The sequence below is a fragment of the Lampris incognitus genome, chromosome 19 (assembly GCF_029633865.1).
Source record: "Lampris incognitus isolate fLamInc1 chromosome 19, fLamInc1.hap2, whole genome shotgun sequence".
NCBI lineage: Eukaryota > Metazoa > Chordata > Actinopteri > Lampriformes > Lampridae > Lampris > Lampris incognitus.
In genome coordinates this window covers 22112783-22130962 of record NC_079229.1, presented here as the reverse complement: position 1 = coordinate 22130962, position 18180 = coordinate 22112783, and the positions used below count along the sequence as shown (strand labels likewise).

Sequence of the window (18180 nt, the reverse complement as noted above, 5' to 3'; positions counted from 1 at the left end):
GTCTGCCGTGGTTTTGGCGGGAAGCTCTCTGCAAAAAAAAGTAGATCTTCGTGAAAATTACCATCCCCGCTGTATCTCACAAAAACCAGCAATAAAGCTGCGTTGCTAGCGTCAGTGGACTCTTCCAACTGTATGGCAAAATGTGGGCTTGTCTTTATTCTATCCAGAAGTTGGCTTTCGATGTCATCGCTCATATCAGCAATTCTCCTGCGTCAGTTCGATCGCGGCGTGGTCTGGATTTTCGTTGCCGCTGCCTCCCCCAGGAGTCTCGGCGCATATCCACGGCGCGAGGCCAGAGGAGACCCTCCGCTACTGTAAATGCTTTCTTGCTACACAAGCAGCCACCAGGTAGCTGGCTTCCACAACAGCTTTTGATTGCGTTGTTGGCGTACTTACGGCTTTCTGTTGTGCTTGAAGCCCGTCTCGCTTCCTTCGGAAATATTCTTTTGGTTTTCCAACACAGCCAGGTTTTGTGTTTAAGTGTCTCAGCAGCTTTGATGGGTTTAATGGTTCATTTGAGAGGACGTCACCTCATTCGACACGTTGTGCTTTCGGCTCTGCATCACCACCTGCCATTGTGAATCCGAACTTAATGTATTCGGTATCGTAGCTGTTGCAGAAGTCTCGCCTCCATCACCTTTTCTCTTTAAAACCGATCCACCGTTTTACGGTAGTCGAAATAAAATATAAATGCTTGCTTGCACTCTCCTTCAGACACCGGAACTAACAGCGACAAAACGTTTGTTTCTAACTAATGACGTTCGAGTCACGCGCAGTTATTTTCATTATTTATTGATTTAAAAAAGGTTGTGTATTTTGATTAAAAATATATATTAACACAAATCCCTGGGCCATTTAGGTATTGTGTAATTAGACGTGAAATCACTATTTGACAGACAAGTATTTTCATTCTGGCTAACATTTGGGCAGTACCTCCGCGACCAGTGGGCCGCATGAGAGGACTTGTCATGTGTGTTCTACATAGCAATTTGAAACAAGTGATGTCATGCTATTGACTTTCGTCCCGATAGTTTCATATTGTAATTAGTAACCAAAACAAACATTGCGGTTTTTGGGGATACAGCTGATTTATTGACTAAATTGATGATCCTGACGTGATTTGAACACGCAACCTTCTGATCTGGAGTCAGACGCGCTACCGTTGCGCCACAGGATCTGTAACGGAGAAATGCCCACACTAATAAATTTCCCTATAATAAATACCCTAACTCAACCAAGTTGCATTTTATACAGCGCTAATGTTGTGGAATAATACTTTTTTGGGTTTGAACTCCGCCTTAAAATCATATAGTCAGGGGTGAGCGTGGTTATGGGCCAAAATGACAATTCAGGAATCAGGAACACTTTATTTGTCATTTCATTTCAAGTAGATGAAATAAAATGAAATATGATTCCCCCCAGCCCGCAGCAGTGCAACACACAGACAAAAACACGTAGCCCAAAACTACAAGACCACGTATATCAAGTCAGTGTCCAAGAGAACGAATGCCAGCCAGGATGACTGTCAGAACTGCCAGTCTGTATGGGCTGGCAGTTAGCTTAGCCTGCCCCGCTTCCGCGTCCTGTCAGACCGCCCTCTGTGTTTCCTCTTCTGGCACAGCTCCGGGCAGGGCCGTGGTCCTTGGGCCCACCGGCCGCAGCAGACGACGCTCCCTTAGCCGATCCAATGCTAGCTCTCCCCCAATTAAGACAATAGACCAGTTTTTCTCCAGTAACAGATCGGAGGTCCTGACAAAGGTCAAAGAATGACATGCAGTGTGAAGAATTTAACAGTTTATAAGCATTTTTGCAAGCCTAAAATGATTTGAAATATCGAAGGTGAGCTAACAGTAAAAGTGATAAATCAAGGGTAAAATCAGAATTGAGTTGACCAAATCTCTGTTAGGTTCTGGGGATATCGTTGACTTGAAATATTTCCTCGATATAATGCAGTACAGGTTGAGGTTAGGCTAGCTTAAGGGCCCAATCATATCATGTTGGCTTGAGGTTAATTCATATTCAGTGCAGATTGTATTGCAGATAGAAGAATGCAATTTTGTCTGCCCTTTTATAAGCTATCTTAGGATTTTCTTTCTTAGATGAGTAAAGCATAAATTGGACACATGGTCAGGGTTATATTTTTTGAAGTCCTCTCACGTGTGATCTCCGCCGTGGGTTGATATAGTAAAAGGTTAACCTCTCTTTCAGTAATGTTTTCCTAAGTTTACAATAGCATACCAAATAAAAGTTCTGGCAGTTAAAAAAAATCATTTCCAACGTGAGATTGCATATTTTACATTTTTAACTATAAAGTAGGTCATATCGAAGTACTGTTGAACTCTTTTCAGTTTAGATGCTAATTAGGCCAGTTACATCATGCAATAGAGTTAGACCCATTCTAATACATACATTAACATAAGATTTATTGACAGTGGAATCAGATAATAGTAGCTGATAGTTCAAAACTCAGGTTATAACTGTTTTTTGCCTGCATGAATGCCCATAGGCAGGCATACAGTTATCGCACAAATTTGTCCAAATGTATTCATGTAGCCCCCATCTCAGACATTAATATTAATATCAATATCTATAAAACCTTGTTTTACATTAAGTGCTTCTTGAATTATATACTCCTTTGACAGAGCTGTTATTCTTGTCAAAAATGTAATTTGGTAAAAATGTAGTAATATATATGATGAGATCTACTTGCCCTGACCCTTAACCCTGCTTATGCCTATGGTTGGGTCACTGAGGCTATGTTGGATTTGCCTACTAAATGCTGGAAAAAAGTTACAGAAAATATAGTTACCTTACTGAAATGTGTGTTATGTTTTAACATATTGTTTTCACGTGTGCTGGCACCAAGGCTGGATTTAGGTGGGTGCAAAGGTATCTTCAATAGATACCTGACCACCCCTGTTGCCTCTCCACCATCAATAGTAAAAAAAAAACTTAGAGGTAAATTTTGCGTTATGGGTTACATGGCTGTACTAGTCTGAGATCAGCATTCATGACTCTTGCAAGAGACGTTACAGTTACACACCCTGCGCTTGTTTCCTTGTTCAATTACATTATAACAGAGCTGCCTACCAACATAGCAACCGAGTGTATACGAGGGAGACTGCAAAGATTCTGTAGCACAATCTTTTCAACTCTGTGTGACTTCAAAAGGATTTCTTATTCCATTATATCCAAACAGCCACTGAGCATTAATTCGCCAGAGTATTTGTGCTCATCTTGATTACAAAACTACCTCGTATACAAATGTATTGTACAGATTTTGACAACTTCAATCCCACCCTGTTAAAAAAAATCTCTCTCTCTCTCTCTCTCTCTCTCTCTCTCTCTCTCTCTCTCTCTCTCTCTCTCTCTCTCTCTCTCTCTCTCTCTCTCTCTCTCTCTCTCTCTCTCTCTCTCTCTCTCTCTCTCTCTCTCTCTCTCTCTCTCTCTCTCTCTCTCTCTCTCTCTCTCTCTCTCTCTCTCTCTCTCTCTCTCTCTCTCTCTCTCTCTCTCTCTCTCTCACCCCCCACCCTCCATTCAAGGTAGGCGTCACTGTCTCACACCAGCAGGAGCGACGTGTGTTTGTCCTGTGCTGTCCTGCCTGCAGTGACATGTGGATCCAGGCGTCGGTGTGCGCTCCGCGGAGAAGGGCTCTGTAAGTTTCTCTAAGTGGCCGCCAGCCCCCGGGGGAGACGTCCCTCACGATCCGTGCTCGTTAAACCAGGACCCAGAAGGACAACATCGGCGGCACGTTTCCAGTGGACGGAACAGGTGGCGCGAGGCGGTGTAACCGCGGTTAAGTCCAGCCCGGTCGCGGGTTTTGGGGGAATGTTGTTTTTCCGCCGTGTACTTTCCGGGGGATGTTGTACCTTGACGAGGCGCCCTTTCTGATTGGAATGACACAAGCAGAGTAAAACGGCAGGGGAAAATGAAAGTGACGGTGTGCTTCGGGAGGACCCGGGTGGTCGTCCCTTGTGGGAACGGGAATATAAAAGTTCACGGTCTGATCGAACAGGCGGCGATGAGGTACAAAAAGGCCATTGCCAAGGTAAGTGCTCGACCGTTTTCCTGGTGACGTTTTGAACGGCAAGTCGCGGCCGCATCCACGGCGCCGTGTCGTCAACATGGCGCTTTTTCCACGGTGTCAGCGAGGCGGCGAGGCTTGGCCGTCTCTCAGGAGGGAACGACGGCTGGACGCGACCCGAGAAGTGAGCGGATCTGTGCCAGAGTTGAATTGCCGCGTGTTTGTCTTCTAGAAGAAAAACAAAAAAGGGGGGGGGGATTCAGAGAAAATGCGGGTGCGCGCGGCAGTTGTGTGTTTCTCCCAGGATGTCGGCAGTAATGGTTGGTATGTAAATAAAGAAAGAAAGATTTTTAAACAGTCAAACGTCTGCGGCGTATGGCTTCGCCCGTATCTGCCAGCCGCCGCGGAAGACCGAACTGTCCCACGTTGGCTGGACTTCACAGTCACAACTTCACTTGGACACTTGGAGGCTTTACACATGTGGGGGTGGTGGGTAGGGGGTGTTTAGGTGTTCACGCGTGTGCGCTTACGGAATAATACAGTTAGGCGCTGGTGTCTGCTCTACTATCTAACTATACATTCATCTAACTATTAATTCTACCCGTCGCTATTAGTGATGTACTGATAGTGATGGGTAGAATTGTGATATAATGCATAGCTCTGTGAAATGCTTGTGCTAGATTTGAAAAGGGGCACTGATTGTGTGTATATGGCCTTTTTCCCCCGAAACCGTCAATGGTGTTGTAAATGCTCAACCAACGAGGAGCGGAATAACAACACGGATACAGGAAAAAAAAGTTGTAATGCATTGCAGTGCATATCCGATATATATATGTGTGTGTGTGTGTATGTATATATATATATATATATATATATGTGTGTGTGTGTATATATATATGTGTGTGTGTGTGTGTGTGTATATATATATATATATATATAGTCGTGCTCTAAGGCCTGCAGTGACTGTTGACTGAGTTAAAGTTTGTTGCTGTTTCCATGGTCAGTAACAACACATTCTGGCCTTTGCTATGGCTGGTGTTTCTACTGAAGTCGCGTTAATGCTCCAGCTTTTCTTCAAGCAAGGCTTTGAATACCTTCATGAACCAGCACCCACCTTGCCAGGTTAGCTCTTCCCATCTTGGGAGAAGTGTCAAGTCTCAGTGCAGACGGAGAGCTCTTCAGTGAGGGCATAGCATTCTTAAAAGATGGATGGTGAATTTATGTCATTTTGATATCAAAAGAGCCCCAAAATGTTGGACTCCTTAAATCAATTGCTGATTTAAAGACAGGGGATGGAAGTATGTCTAAGATGTCTTTGAATGTTCTCATTCATCCAGGTCATGGTTATCCAAGCTTGGTCTAGTCAGAAAGGCACAAACTGATGAAGCCTCTTGGATGAGAGGCGAAACATCTTCATGGATATATACCACGTCCAGTTGCACTTGATTCAATTCCTTTGGATATGTCTAAGACAGTAAATGCTTAGTTACAGACTGCACAATAGTCACACATCAAGGTCATGTCATTGGATGACATAGAAACTTTGTCAACATACGAGATGAAGCTGGTGGTCTTCGGTGGTAGATTTTATCCCCTGAAGACAAACAGTGACACAGTAGGTCAACAGTCACTATCTCTTAAAAAGCACTTCCTTACACACATGAGAAATCGAACTTAAACACACACACACACACACACACACACACACACACACACACACACACACACACACACACACACACACACGGATACAGTCTCCACCGCTTTCCCGCCCTCGCCTGTTGGTTTTCCATGGTTCAGCAGAACGGAGGCGACTGGCTGATTGATCCATGGAGTGGTGGGTGTAAACTTTCCCTCAGGAAAACCCTTGGCCCCGGATCAGCGCCCAATATCACAGGCCAGCCAATGCCTTCGGACAACTTGGTCACAGCTCGCAGATTATGCAGGGATGCAAGGGAAGAATTTAATGACGCAGGCCTCATTAGTTTTATGCTATGATAGTCGTCTCTACTGCTGCAGCCGCAGGGACACTTGATATGACATCTATGTACAACTGCATTTTCATCTTCTTCATGGACGTTCCTTGGTAGGACCAGTTTTGATCTTTTTTCCCCCCTTTTTTGTCCAGCTGACCTTGTTTCATAGGTGCTACCTGTGCCTGTGTTATATTATGTTGGCACACTTACATTTCTCAACCTTCTGTAATTTGGTCATATGACTTACCTTACATTTGGTTAACTGCTTCAGTTGCATTTTGAACATGCAGTATTTGATGTGATGACCCCACCCAGCACTACAGCAATACTACACACCAATGGGATGCGAGAAGCATCCTGCAGTTTTTCTGCTTTTATCTGCAGCGACAGTATAGATAGACACTGGATGACATGCAGCAAAGGTCGCCAGCAGGATTCGATCTGGCGATGGTTGAGACCACGAGGCCATTACTATAACCATTCGTGTACGGAGGTATCCCAAACCTCACCTTTGTATCTATAAATATCCTCAGGTTTTCCTCCCTTCCCTTACCATTGTCTTCTAGCTGCACCCGATCTTGCCTCTGCCCTCAGTGAGGTTTTTCCTCTTGTCTCATTTCTTTATCAGGGCCTGTTTTGTTATACAGGAGCCTTCTCGGGGCACAAGTGTATTGGTTACATCTGTCATCAGGGTGCTTGCTGTGGCTTTTGAGCCTTGCACACCTTGCTGTTTCGCTGCTTGTAAAATTGATGATCTTTGAATTGATTTTTTTTTCTTCTTCTTGAAGTCATTCTGACCCTCAGTCAGACTGTGTCGGGCAACCACAAGCTGTATTTATTATATACCTGATCCTCTCTGGGGACGTCTCAGAGGCTTTGTCAGTGTCTCTATGGGGCCAAGGGGGGGTATGTATATGTATGAACCAGCCACTTTAGAAGTACAGCCATTAAGGATGAACAGTACAAAAGTCTTTTCAGACCTCTTATTTGTTTTTTGTTTTTCTTTGCAAAATTTGTTTTTTTTTCTAATCCGGCAATAAGTGAGTAGTCAGCATGTTTTAGTTAGTGTAACCATGAAAAATATGAAGGTGTTAGTCCATGGCTCATCCAGTTGGCACATAAAGCACCACGTACAGGTAACTTCCCCAGTTGTACTTGGCTGATTACCCCACTCTTCCGAGCCATACCGGTCTCTGCTGCACCCCCTCTGCCAATCTGGGGGGGGGTGGGCTGCAGACTACCGCATGCCTCCTGCGATACATGTGGTCGCCAGCCGCTTCTTTTCACCTGACAGTGGGGAGTTTTACCAGGGGGACGTAAAATGTGGAAGGATCCCGCTATTCCCCCCAGTTCCCCCTCCCCCCCGAACAGGCGCCCCGACCGACCACAAGTGGCGCTAGTTCAGCGACGAGGACACATACCCACATCCGACTTCCCACCCGCCGACACGGCCCACGGCAAGTTGTGTCTGTAGGGACACCCAACCAAGCCGGAGGTAACACGGGGATTCGAACCGACGATCCTCGTGTTGGTAGGCAACAAAATAGACTGCTATGCCTGTAGTAGTGTTTTATTGTGCTTGTGAGTGCATGTTATTGTTCAATTTACCTTCAACTGAAGAATTTACAATTGTGCTGTTGATTCACTTAAGAGCTCTCCGTAGAGCCATACACCCACCAGGTTCGAACTCTCCCACTGTTAGCCCTACTCTAAAGACCTGTCTTTATGCGTGCTCAATAATCCAGGTAAGGAAATCACAGAACGTTGAATCAGTTCATCTGAACACAACGTTTATTGACAGAAACGTTTCATCACTCATCTAAGTGACCTCTTCAGTCTCAACTGACTACAGGTATCCCCACCCTTATAAACAATACAGTGGCGTAATACAGTGGCATAATGATTGTAACTAGAGTTACAATGGCCATATGTACTAGTCACAGAGGATTGGGGAATAGTTGCAATTACAGCATTGTAAAATTGCAACAGATGTACTGTTAGCCCCCCCCCCCCAGTTTAGGGATGGTAGAGATAAAGATGTAATTCACATAATTGCTGTTTTTACACAAAAATAAATTATGACTCATCTCGAGATACACAAGTTTAGAACCATGGACACAAAACTATTGTCATTGAACTTATATGTATTACTATGTTCCTTGCTTTCCGCATTGTCCTCTCTATCTAATTATCTAATCCATCTAATTTGCCAAATGTATCTGTTATATTGGCCCAATAACAGAATGCATGTCATATCTATCAGAGCTGTTCTGAACATGCCTTTAACAGCAGATAATTATGGGATATTAATTTTGAAATATCTCTAATTTAATCTTGATTGTTGGTACATTATGTATCGCTTAATGCAGTGATTTGATGGACTGTAAAGTTAGCCAGATGGGCCTAAAGATGGACAAGTTAGCAGTAGTTCCCTGAGTATGCTCGCACACCTTCCTCAGCTACGTTAGCTTGTACAGATGACAACTAAAGCATCTGTCAGTCTTGAATTACCCACATTCAAGGTGAGAGATTACAGTTAAGTCGTAGAGAGATTTGTTTTGAAATGTCCTAAATAACCCAAATTGGGTTTACTTCTTAAAGAGCAAATTACAGTATTAAGTCTATGAAGCTTGTCATGTAAGAGTAGAACCACGTTTCTCGTTCAATGACTCAGTGGTGTTTTGTCAAATCTTAGTGGAGGTTAAAAGCTCATTGATAAAGTCACTGCGTGCCCTCAAAGTGATGATATAAAGTGAAACCCCATACTCACCTGCTGTTTCCACCAACTCAAGTCAACTTTTCTCACTCAGTAGAGCCTTATGAACATCTCACTACTCAGACAGTACTGTGGCCTGCCGCCAAACACCCATGTGTTCTCTAAACAGACCCATTCCACACACACACACACACACAAACCACTCTTAGAGGGTTGCCTACGTCTGACCTCTCACCTCCAGTTCCCAGTCTTTCTGGCCCCCAGTTGTTGTCAGCCCAGTATAAATTAGCTGTTTTTAAACATATAGATATGCTTGACTGCAATGAATAATGCAAAGGAGAAGTGCCTGCCTTTGCAACATTGACAAACACACTGAATCCAGTCCATGTTGGATGGATTTCCACTGCAAGGCTTAATAGGGCTTACCAGGGTTAGAGACAGCTCAAAATGTTTGTGTCATGGGTTCAAAAGCCCTTTTCAATCATTTGATCAGAGGGGCCCATCTGAATAATCATCTGTCAATGACAAGATGTTTGAGTCGCAAAAATATCCTATCGTTTTGCTTGAAAAGTGAACAATAATTTAACCCCAGAACTGATTATGCTGTATTTCACCCTGTTCCGAAAACCATGCCCCTTACCTTACCTTTCTTTTTGTTGGATTTTTTCCCCTTTTTCTCCTCAATTGTACCCGTCCAATTACCCCACTCTTCCGAGTGGTCCCAGTCTCTGCTCCATCCCCTCTGCCGATCTGGAGAGGGCTGCAGACTACCACATGCCTCCTCCATTACATGTGGAGTCGCCAGCCACTTCTTTTCACCCAACAGTGAGGAGTTTCGCCAGGTGGACATAGCATGCGAGAGGATCATGCTATTCTCCCCAGTTCCCCCTCCCCCCTGAACAGGCGCCCCGACCAACCAGAGCAGGCACTAGTGCAGCGACCAGGACACACACACATCTGGCTTCCCACCCACAGACACAGCCAATTGTGTCTCTAGGGATTCTCAACCAAGCCGGAGGTAACATGGGGATTCGAACCGGCAATCCCTGTGTTGGCCGCTGTGCTACCCGGATGCCCTGCCCCTTACCTTTCTTAAAGCTAGGTTAAAGCAGATGTAGAAAAATTTTCAACCTCCCCCCTAGTGGTTCCAAGTGTTTATTGTTTGTGCCGCTGTCACAAAGACAACTGAATTGCTTTCTGTTTATTAACATTCTGGCTACTGTCCAAAACAAGAAACAACCGTAAGAATCCCAATTTGAACTAGAACCCCGATTTCAGTGTTATGATAAACGTAGAGTAAAACATCCGGTAGTATTAATAAGTAGGCAGGTTGTGTTACTTACTGATCCAGTAGAAAGAATGCAAACTTAATATTGGTTTGGAACTTGCTCAAGTCCCAGTGTTGTATCAAACACTGTTTCCCCATCGAGATCTGTTTCCCTCTAGCCAGGGTTCGATACAACACTGGGACACTTAATTAACCTCAACCTAATGCTTACTTTGACCTAACCTCAACCTAACCTAGCGCGTACCTTAACCTACTGGTAACTGATCGCTAGCCTGTTTCCATGTGAACGCTTTCATCTGGCTAGGGGGAAACAGATCTCAATGGGGAAACAAGTTCAATACAACACCAGAGCTCGCTCTATTGAGTGAATGCATATCTGAGGTTCACTCACTGAATAAAAAAAACGTTTTAACATTTCGTCAACTAAAATGTGCACCATAGCCTATGTCTACGGCCGGTGCCTTTCCTTTTTTATTTTTTATTTTTTACTTTCCCCCCTTTTTCTCCCCAATGGTATCTGGCCAATTACCCCACTCTTCTGAGTCATCCCAGTTGGTGCTCCACCCCCTCTGGTGAGCCAGGGAGGGCTGCAGGCTACCACATGCTTCCTGCGATACAAGTGGAGTCGCCAGCCACTTCTTTTCACTTGACAGTGAGGAGTTTCACCAAGGGGATGTAGCGCGTGGGAGGATCACGCTATTCCCCCCAGTTCCCCATCCCCTCTGAACAGGCGCCCTGACCGACCAGAGGAGGCACTAGTGTAGCGACTAGGACATATACCCACATCCGGCTTCCCACCCGCAGACATTGCCAATTTGTGTCTGTAGGGACGCCTGACCAAGCCGGAGGTAACACGGGCATTCGAACTGGCGATACCCTCCCTCTAAATTTTTGCCACACGTCAGTAGCAGTGGCTAGTCTTGAGTCTCCCTACCTCAGTCATGAACTACATAATCCAGATATTGCTCCTACCTCACATATGAGAGCCTGCAGTCTTGTGTGAAGATCAAAGATCAACAGGGTTCGTTTTCTCTTGCTGGGTATAGTTTCCACTCTCACTTCAGTTGTTCTACTGTCTGCCATTTCTGCAACTGAGGATCGCTACCGATGGCTACCGGGGAAAACAAAAGCTCTATCCTCTTCCTATTCTAGTTGCGCAGTGGTTGATGCACTTCCTTTGTGCCATAAATCGAGCCTTCATTTTCCCACGAGATCGCACCCAGTGGCAGACAGAATTGTATAGTGAAAGTGATGCTTATAGGGAACCAATCTAAACGCCGATAGTGTAATTATTCTATAACCATTAACTATGCAATCAACATTTACTTCGTAATGATAAGTTAAAGCAAAAAAGTTGTCTATTGCTGCTTTAATATCAAATATAGTCCTCAGTATTTTATTAAAAATTTATGCTCAGCCCTTTGTTAAATTCCTCTCATCGATGCACTGGTGATGGGCTGCAGGTTATAAGGAGATGACATGCCATTCAACTGAAGGTGAACAAGCCTCTGTTTCTAAGTATTTTACCTTTTAGGAGTGTTCTCGAGCAGTGGAGTGGATCTCCTACTGACTCCAGGGACTGACCTCCATGTATAAGTTGCCAAGGCAAAAAGGGAGTTTCTCAATGGGCATCGTAAAACAAACTAATTGCAGCTACCCCTGGTGCAAGGAAATACTTCTTGTACGCATGGTGTGTTTGTTGCTATGTGTAGTCCCTGTCTACAAGTAATTCTGCTATTCTCAGCTAAGGAAAAATGAGGAGACCTAGTCAGCTCAGCAGCACAGAAACACTGCAAAGAGAAAGCGGGAAGTGCCATTGGAATGCATGTCAGCGTTCATTAGCTCGATGCTCTGGTTACATAAGAGAGAGAGGACCCCATCAGTTATGTCGGTGGAAATATTACGGTAATGAAAGATAATTGTGGTGATCCTCTGATGCTACTATTAGTTGCCGTCCCCGTAGCGGGATGTGATGCTCTGTGATTGATGTTATCTAAGTCGGAGTAGGCCCAATGATGCTACAGTGGCCAAGTGGGAAGTGCATTTCCGAGTTCATTTCTACCACAGTGGGGATCACAGCAGGGGCAGAGGGGGAGGAGGAGGAGGAGGAGGAGGAGAAATGTGGACTCGGTAACCTCTCATTCCATCAGGAGAGAGTCTTTCTTTCTCAGTTTCTCTCACTTCTGCTTTTTTTTGTGGTCTTTTGTTGTGTTTTTAGCCGTGAAGCACTACATGAACATGGCTTTCAACTCACTCACAAACTGATGTTTAGTCTCACGTTCATCTATACCATCTGTGTAGATTGGGAGGAGGTGGGGATGGGGGGGTTGCAACCCTTTCAAGGTCTTAAAAAATGTTGCTTTTTAAATTAACGTTATTATCCTCATTTGTTAGACTACACCAAAGATAGATTTTTGTCCTGTGCCCCGAACCCTCCAATTCTATCACTTGGTATTGCCTATGCGGTTTCATTTGAGGTAGGATTTCACAGAAACACCAGTGACAGATGTGCAAATAAGACATGCTCTATCACACAAATCTCACAAAAATCAATCTTTTGATAAAAGTTTTGAAAAGTTTTGTGAACTTGCATTTCTGGGTTGTTGGTCAGCTAAAAACATGATTCAGATGAGTTAACTGTAGCTCTGTTGAAATTGCACATCATCATCATCTTGTACAATTTTATGCCGTCAAGGTTAAACATTCACTCAGGATGTGATTATTAGCTACTCAATTTAAAATTTGCATTCAATTCTAGGCCTACCTCCAATTACAAACTGAAGACAGCGGGTGATTTCACATCGGCTAAACACTAATATGCTGATCTTACAACTGGGGTAAAGTCTTAATTGATGTATGCAAAACATGAACAAGACCTGTAGAATTTTGCCCAATCTTTCAATCTGTTGATGCATGTGGACATCTTTGTTTTGTTTTGTTTTTTTAACTGAACATGTCAGGGGGAAGTCGCACATCCCAGATAACAACAAACATGGCCAATACTAGCTGTATGCACAGGGTGAGCAGCTCTCGGTGAAATGAATGGGCCACCATTTTGGGTCCATCATCCGGAGTTTAATACAGCCGTGGCTGCCAGGATGCCAAAGAAATATTCCCACTTATCTCGCATCTGGTACAAAAACAATTTGATGAAAATATTGTGTACTTTAGGTTGTTATGTTGTCGGCTAGTTTTATAGAAACACTAAAAATAAGTGTGTCAGTTGCACAGGCTAAAGGATGGTGAGATTGAGGGAAACAGCAATTACGTTTCCCTGGCACACACAACAATTATGTAAAGAATGATGTGGACTCAGCTGTTAGAGTAATTGTATTACCAATATCCACATGTACACAAAATTCAAAATATTCGCATTAGCCGTTGCATAATAATAATAATGATAATAATAATTGGATTTCTGTTTGCATGTAAACTATGCTTAATGATGCATCGTTCTGTTCAGAGAAAAATCACGCAACATCTGTACTCTCATATTAATGCAACTGTTGATCTCTGGTGAAGTTAGTCCTCTGCATTTGACCCATCCTAACTACAAAGGAGTAGTGGGCTGCCGCTGTGCAGTGCCCAGGGACCAACAGAAGCGTCTTGGTCAAGGGCATTGGTGGGAGTATGTCTTTTGGTGTGGGGAAAACTGGCACATTCAGACACAACCCACGTGAACGTGCTAATACCACACAGAAAGGACCACTTTGGTTTGAACCCAGAAAATTGTTGCTTTGAGGCAACAGTGCTAACCACTGAGCCACTGTGCATCCGATGCTCTTCCTCATCCCTTGTTATCCTTTTTTCGTTTTACTTTCGTCACCACTCTCCAGCTGCTCTGCACGAGTGCACTTTTGTCCAGTTTCTTTCAGACAGTTGCGCACTGTCTTTTCTCTTCTGCCAGCTCATTCCCCGGGAAAGTCTGGTTGCTCTCTCTACGACTTCAAAATCACACGTCTGCCTGCTGCACTAGTCACGAGTGCATTTGTGTCCAGGCATCCAGAAAAGATGTTCACTGCCCTGGCCTGCACACTGCACTGCTGCCTTCTGTCTGCTTGCCTGACCGGTGCATCTAAGTCTTTGATGTACTGTTTTGTCAATAGCTACTATTTGTCCTGATTTAACATGTGAGAAAATCCAGATATGCATGTGTTTTTTTTCTTCTTTTACTTATCGCTGCTAAAATGGTGTTGAAAAGTGGACTCTCCGGGTGCCATCTGCGTGGGGAAATAATTGTTACAAAGGCAGAACATTGTGTTTACTCAGTACAATATTCGAGGAGCACAGCTACTCCCAAAATCTGAATCGGAAATCAGTATAGTTCAAATGAGTAAAATGATATCCATTGCACCGAGGCCAAAATGCTATGTAGAAACCAGTCTGAGGTGCTTTTTCCATGCACGTGCTCTATTTTCCTAAATTTTCCCTCTACTGCAGATATAACTGAAGTCGTAAGCATGGGGACCTTTTTCAGTTATGGACTTTGGCTTATAGGCACGGGACTACATTTGTATTAGTTTGATTATTGCTTATTGAAGTGTAGAGGAAGAAGCTACTTCCTGGTTTTGCAGTGACTGTCTGGTAGTCTGGCTGCCTAGGTAGCTGAATCACCAGCCTGAAGGACTGTCTGTCAGGTTTCCCTATCTACATGAATTATGCCAAGGACAATAGCAGCACATTGTATCCCTTATCTTACCCAAATGAAGATGAGGGGGTGAAACCTTTTGGCCTCAAAGCTTATATTCGCAGGTTAGAGTAGGCCTACAAGCTTCATACAGGTGATCATGTATATGTCTAGGTGCATGCACATACTTGCAGGTGACTAGATAAGCCTCAGAATGCTTGCACACCTACAAACACAGACACACACAAACAGAGCACAACGCAGTAACTGAACTGAATCATGAATCAGTGAAGGGACAGAAGTAACATGTTGCTTGAAGCTGACATACATTACTTAAAACAAAACGACATGACACAAAGTAGGCCACGTGCCATCTTGGCAGCTGGCACACCATGAATATGTCAGCCATCGGGTGGCTATGGTGCTCTCCTACTTCACATACCCCATGTTTGGGCACTCAGCTGCACAATATCTAGTTTCATAATTTTCTTCAGGCTCCATTTAGGGGAGAAATAGTTTACAGTGATCTAAGTACAGGCTTTTGCCCCGTTCAGGGATATGCGAAGCTGTGCATCGGATTACCTTTTTGTGTTTCAGAGTCAAAGTTGGATGAATTGAAATGCGAATATGAATAAAGAGCTACTCAGTAATTGTCAGACATCTCGTTCTGTTGTCAAATCTTTCCAATACAATTGCCATCATGTGGGTGGCATTGACACTATAGACAGACAAAGCATGTGTGTGTGTGTGTGTGTGTGTGTGTGTGTGTGTGTGTGTGTGTATACACCATGTTTTTCTATCCTAATGGGGACATTTGGTCCCCATTAATATAGAAAAACCAGAAACCACCTAACTTGTGGGACCATTTTATGGGGCCCCACAAGTAAAAGGGTTTATTTTAGGGTTAGGTCTTGATTTTAGGGTTAAGATTAGAATTAGGGTTAGGTTAAGGTTTAGGGTTAGGCATGTAGTTTGCATGGTTAAGGTTAGGGTTAAAGGCTAGGAAATGAATGTAGTCAATGAGGGGGCCCCACAAGTATAGTTTTGCGAGTATGTGTGTGTGTGTGTGTGTGAGAGGGATGCATTGGATGGGTGTTTTGTGTGGTCATAGTCATGCATGTATGTGTATGGGTTTTCTAAAGGAGTTTGATCAACGATAGCATGGCTCCATTTTGTTATCCCAATGTGACAAGACTGACATGGCTTTACAAAAAAGAGCACTCCTTTTTGGTTTGTTAGCCCGTTGGCTCAGATAATGTAGTTAATCATTGGCCTGAACTGTTAGAAGTAGAACGTGCAGGGCAAGTGATCTGGCATAAATTAGACATGCGTTTGTATTGAACGGCTACTCTTAACAGCTTCAGGGATGTTAGAGCGTAGAGATGGGGGGTGGGCATCTCTGTGAGGTCCTGACATTCCTGGTTATTGATGATGCTGAATACCTGGTGTTTGTTTAGCGATCAAAACGAGTCCCCAGGACCACCGTCTTTGTTGATTCCTCTTTTTTTTTTTGGTGGGGAAGGGCTCAAAGATAATTTTGTTGGCTGCGTAAGGTCTCCAGCCTGTTTATTTAGATGGCTAAAGACTTGACCCCGACGTGATTTGAACACGCAACCTTCTGATCTGGAGTCAGACGCGCTACCGTTGCGCCACGAGGTCTCTGAGAGGTCTTCTTTAGTGCTGTTTCTTGACCTTTCCTTGCGGCGCCTCACTCTCCTTTTCTCTGTCTCCATATCTCCTCTTCCCATGCCTCACTCCATTCCATTCCACCTCTAGTGCTCCCCTGTCTTATCACAGGAGTGTCATTATCAGATTATTGGTTTGTTTGTGGAAGGACAACATAAAGCTCCTTTCTTGAAACTCTGTCAGCCAAACTGAGAGCCAAAAGTCCATGGTAGCGTGTTTGGCCAAGGGAAAAGTCTACCAACTGCAACATTGCACAATATGCAAGAATAAGTAGCAACTCGCCTGTCTCGGAAAATGCATTGTGTGGGGTCAAATTCCCTTATAGACAAGCTATTTTTTTTTACCCCTCTCTTAATATGATTGTAACTGTTTTCTGCTAGGTAGCATGCAGAATTTTGCAGGAGCTTTGCTTTGTTGATTTTATGTTCAACAAATTTAAATCTATGTCCTCCCCCACCCTTAAAGCACCCTGCACATATTATTGTATCATGGTATGGGCCAGTAACTTGTCTTATGTAGAAAATTACTTAATAGGTGGTTTGACTAATAGCTCCCTCCCTTGGCATGGAGGATTGGCTCTTCTAGGGGACTATAACTCATGGTTGGACTCTTTAAAATGGAAAAAATGAATGTGTACAAGGTGTTTCAGGGGGAGAGGATAGGCATTATATTTGCTAATACCGTGAAGGTGGAAAAGCACTTTGAACCACCTGGACAGATTCTCAAAGGTTGTTTTGACAGCTTCCTCTGTCGGTATTTTGGCGAGCCTTAATTTAGGAAGATGCCTGTGTTTCTACTCTCAGAATACACACAGGCATTAATTTTCTGTTGAATAATTGTATAGGCTGGTGTAGCTCCCCTCTCTAATCAGGGGTAACTGTCAAATTGGATTCAGTGTAGGGGAAAGGCCAATATACACTGCCTATTTTCAGGACTTCAGGACAGCAGGGAAGTCAGAGGATTCATTTGAGATACTAGGCTGAATGACAGCTGACTGGCTTGATAAAATGGTTTCAGCCTAAATCTAACTAAAGAGTCATCGCCGTCGGCCCTGGGATTGATTGGTCTCCATTAATGGTCTCTTTGGTGTGGTGAGCTGCATTGTGCGGCACGTGGTATCTCGATGTTCTATCAAACCGCCACTAGTGGCAAGAGTATGGCAAGTTCAAAGGATTGGCTTTTTTTCTACGCCGCACTTCTGCAGCCCTACTCATAGATTTAAAAAGAAACAAGATTACTTTTATTCCTGGTAATGATGAGATTTGTATCACGCATAATATCCTTAGACGGGATAAAATGGTTTTGGTGCATTTCCAACAGGTGAACACATACATTTGGGACATGCAACAATTCACTCATGTCTTCCACATGTGCTGTGCACAGTATTGAAGTGTAGAGGGTTGTCTGTTGTTTTTTTCCTCATCCAAAGTGTTCTTGAATCATGAATCTTGGCCTGCAGCTCGGTCCAACAGTGAACAAGTTGAAGCACAGTCCAAATATGCGGTTTGTGGTGTTTCAACATGCAGGCCACACCAGGCCCTTTTGGGTGTGATCCACTGTTTTGTCAACAGCTTATTTCTGTGACTATGATTGCAGTCTCAGAGCTCTGTGCTATTAGAGCGTAAGGACCGGGTGTTTGTCAGAGAGTTAAAAACAAAAAGCTTTGAACGCTGTTGTAAAGCGGGTACATCTCAGACTCGAGTCATGTAAGGTGATTTTCACATGTGGGGAAGGAGGGAAATGGACAGGTGATTACAATCTGCAAATACCCTTTGCTCTTGCACAAATATAATTGGAATAGAAATACTAGGAGGGACAGGGATATTTTCTTAATGTAATTCCATGCTCTGTCTCTAACTTGAG

General features: G+C 43.8%; 1 protein-coding gene and 2 non-coding genes across 3 annotated transcripts in view; 1 reads left to right on the top strand and 2 right to left on the bottom strand.

Moving 5' to 3' along the window:
- Window positions 1–1105: 1105 nt before the first annotated feature.
- Window positions 1106–1177, bottom strand: trnaw-cca (transfer RNA tryptophan (anticodon CCA)). The gene has a single exon. It is a non-coding gene; the product is annotated as a tRNA-Trp (tRNA).
- A 2742-nt stretch (window positions 1178–3919) lies between these two features.
- The window catches only part of LOC130129512 (partitioning defective 3 homolog), a 465188-nt gene continuing 450927 nt past the window's right edge, over window positions 3920–18180 (top strand). The window contains exon 1 of the mRNA XM_056299064.1: window positions 3920–4048. Within this exon, the coding sequence (XP_056155039.1) occupies window positions 3929–4048 (120 nt within the window). The 5' untranslated portion in view covers window positions 3920–3928. The remainder of the gene's footprint in view (window positions 4049–18180) is intronic.
- Window positions 16219–16290, bottom strand: trnaw-cca (transfer RNA tryptophan (anticodon CCA)). Its single transcript has one exon. It is a non-coding gene; the product is annotated as a tRNA-Trp (tRNA).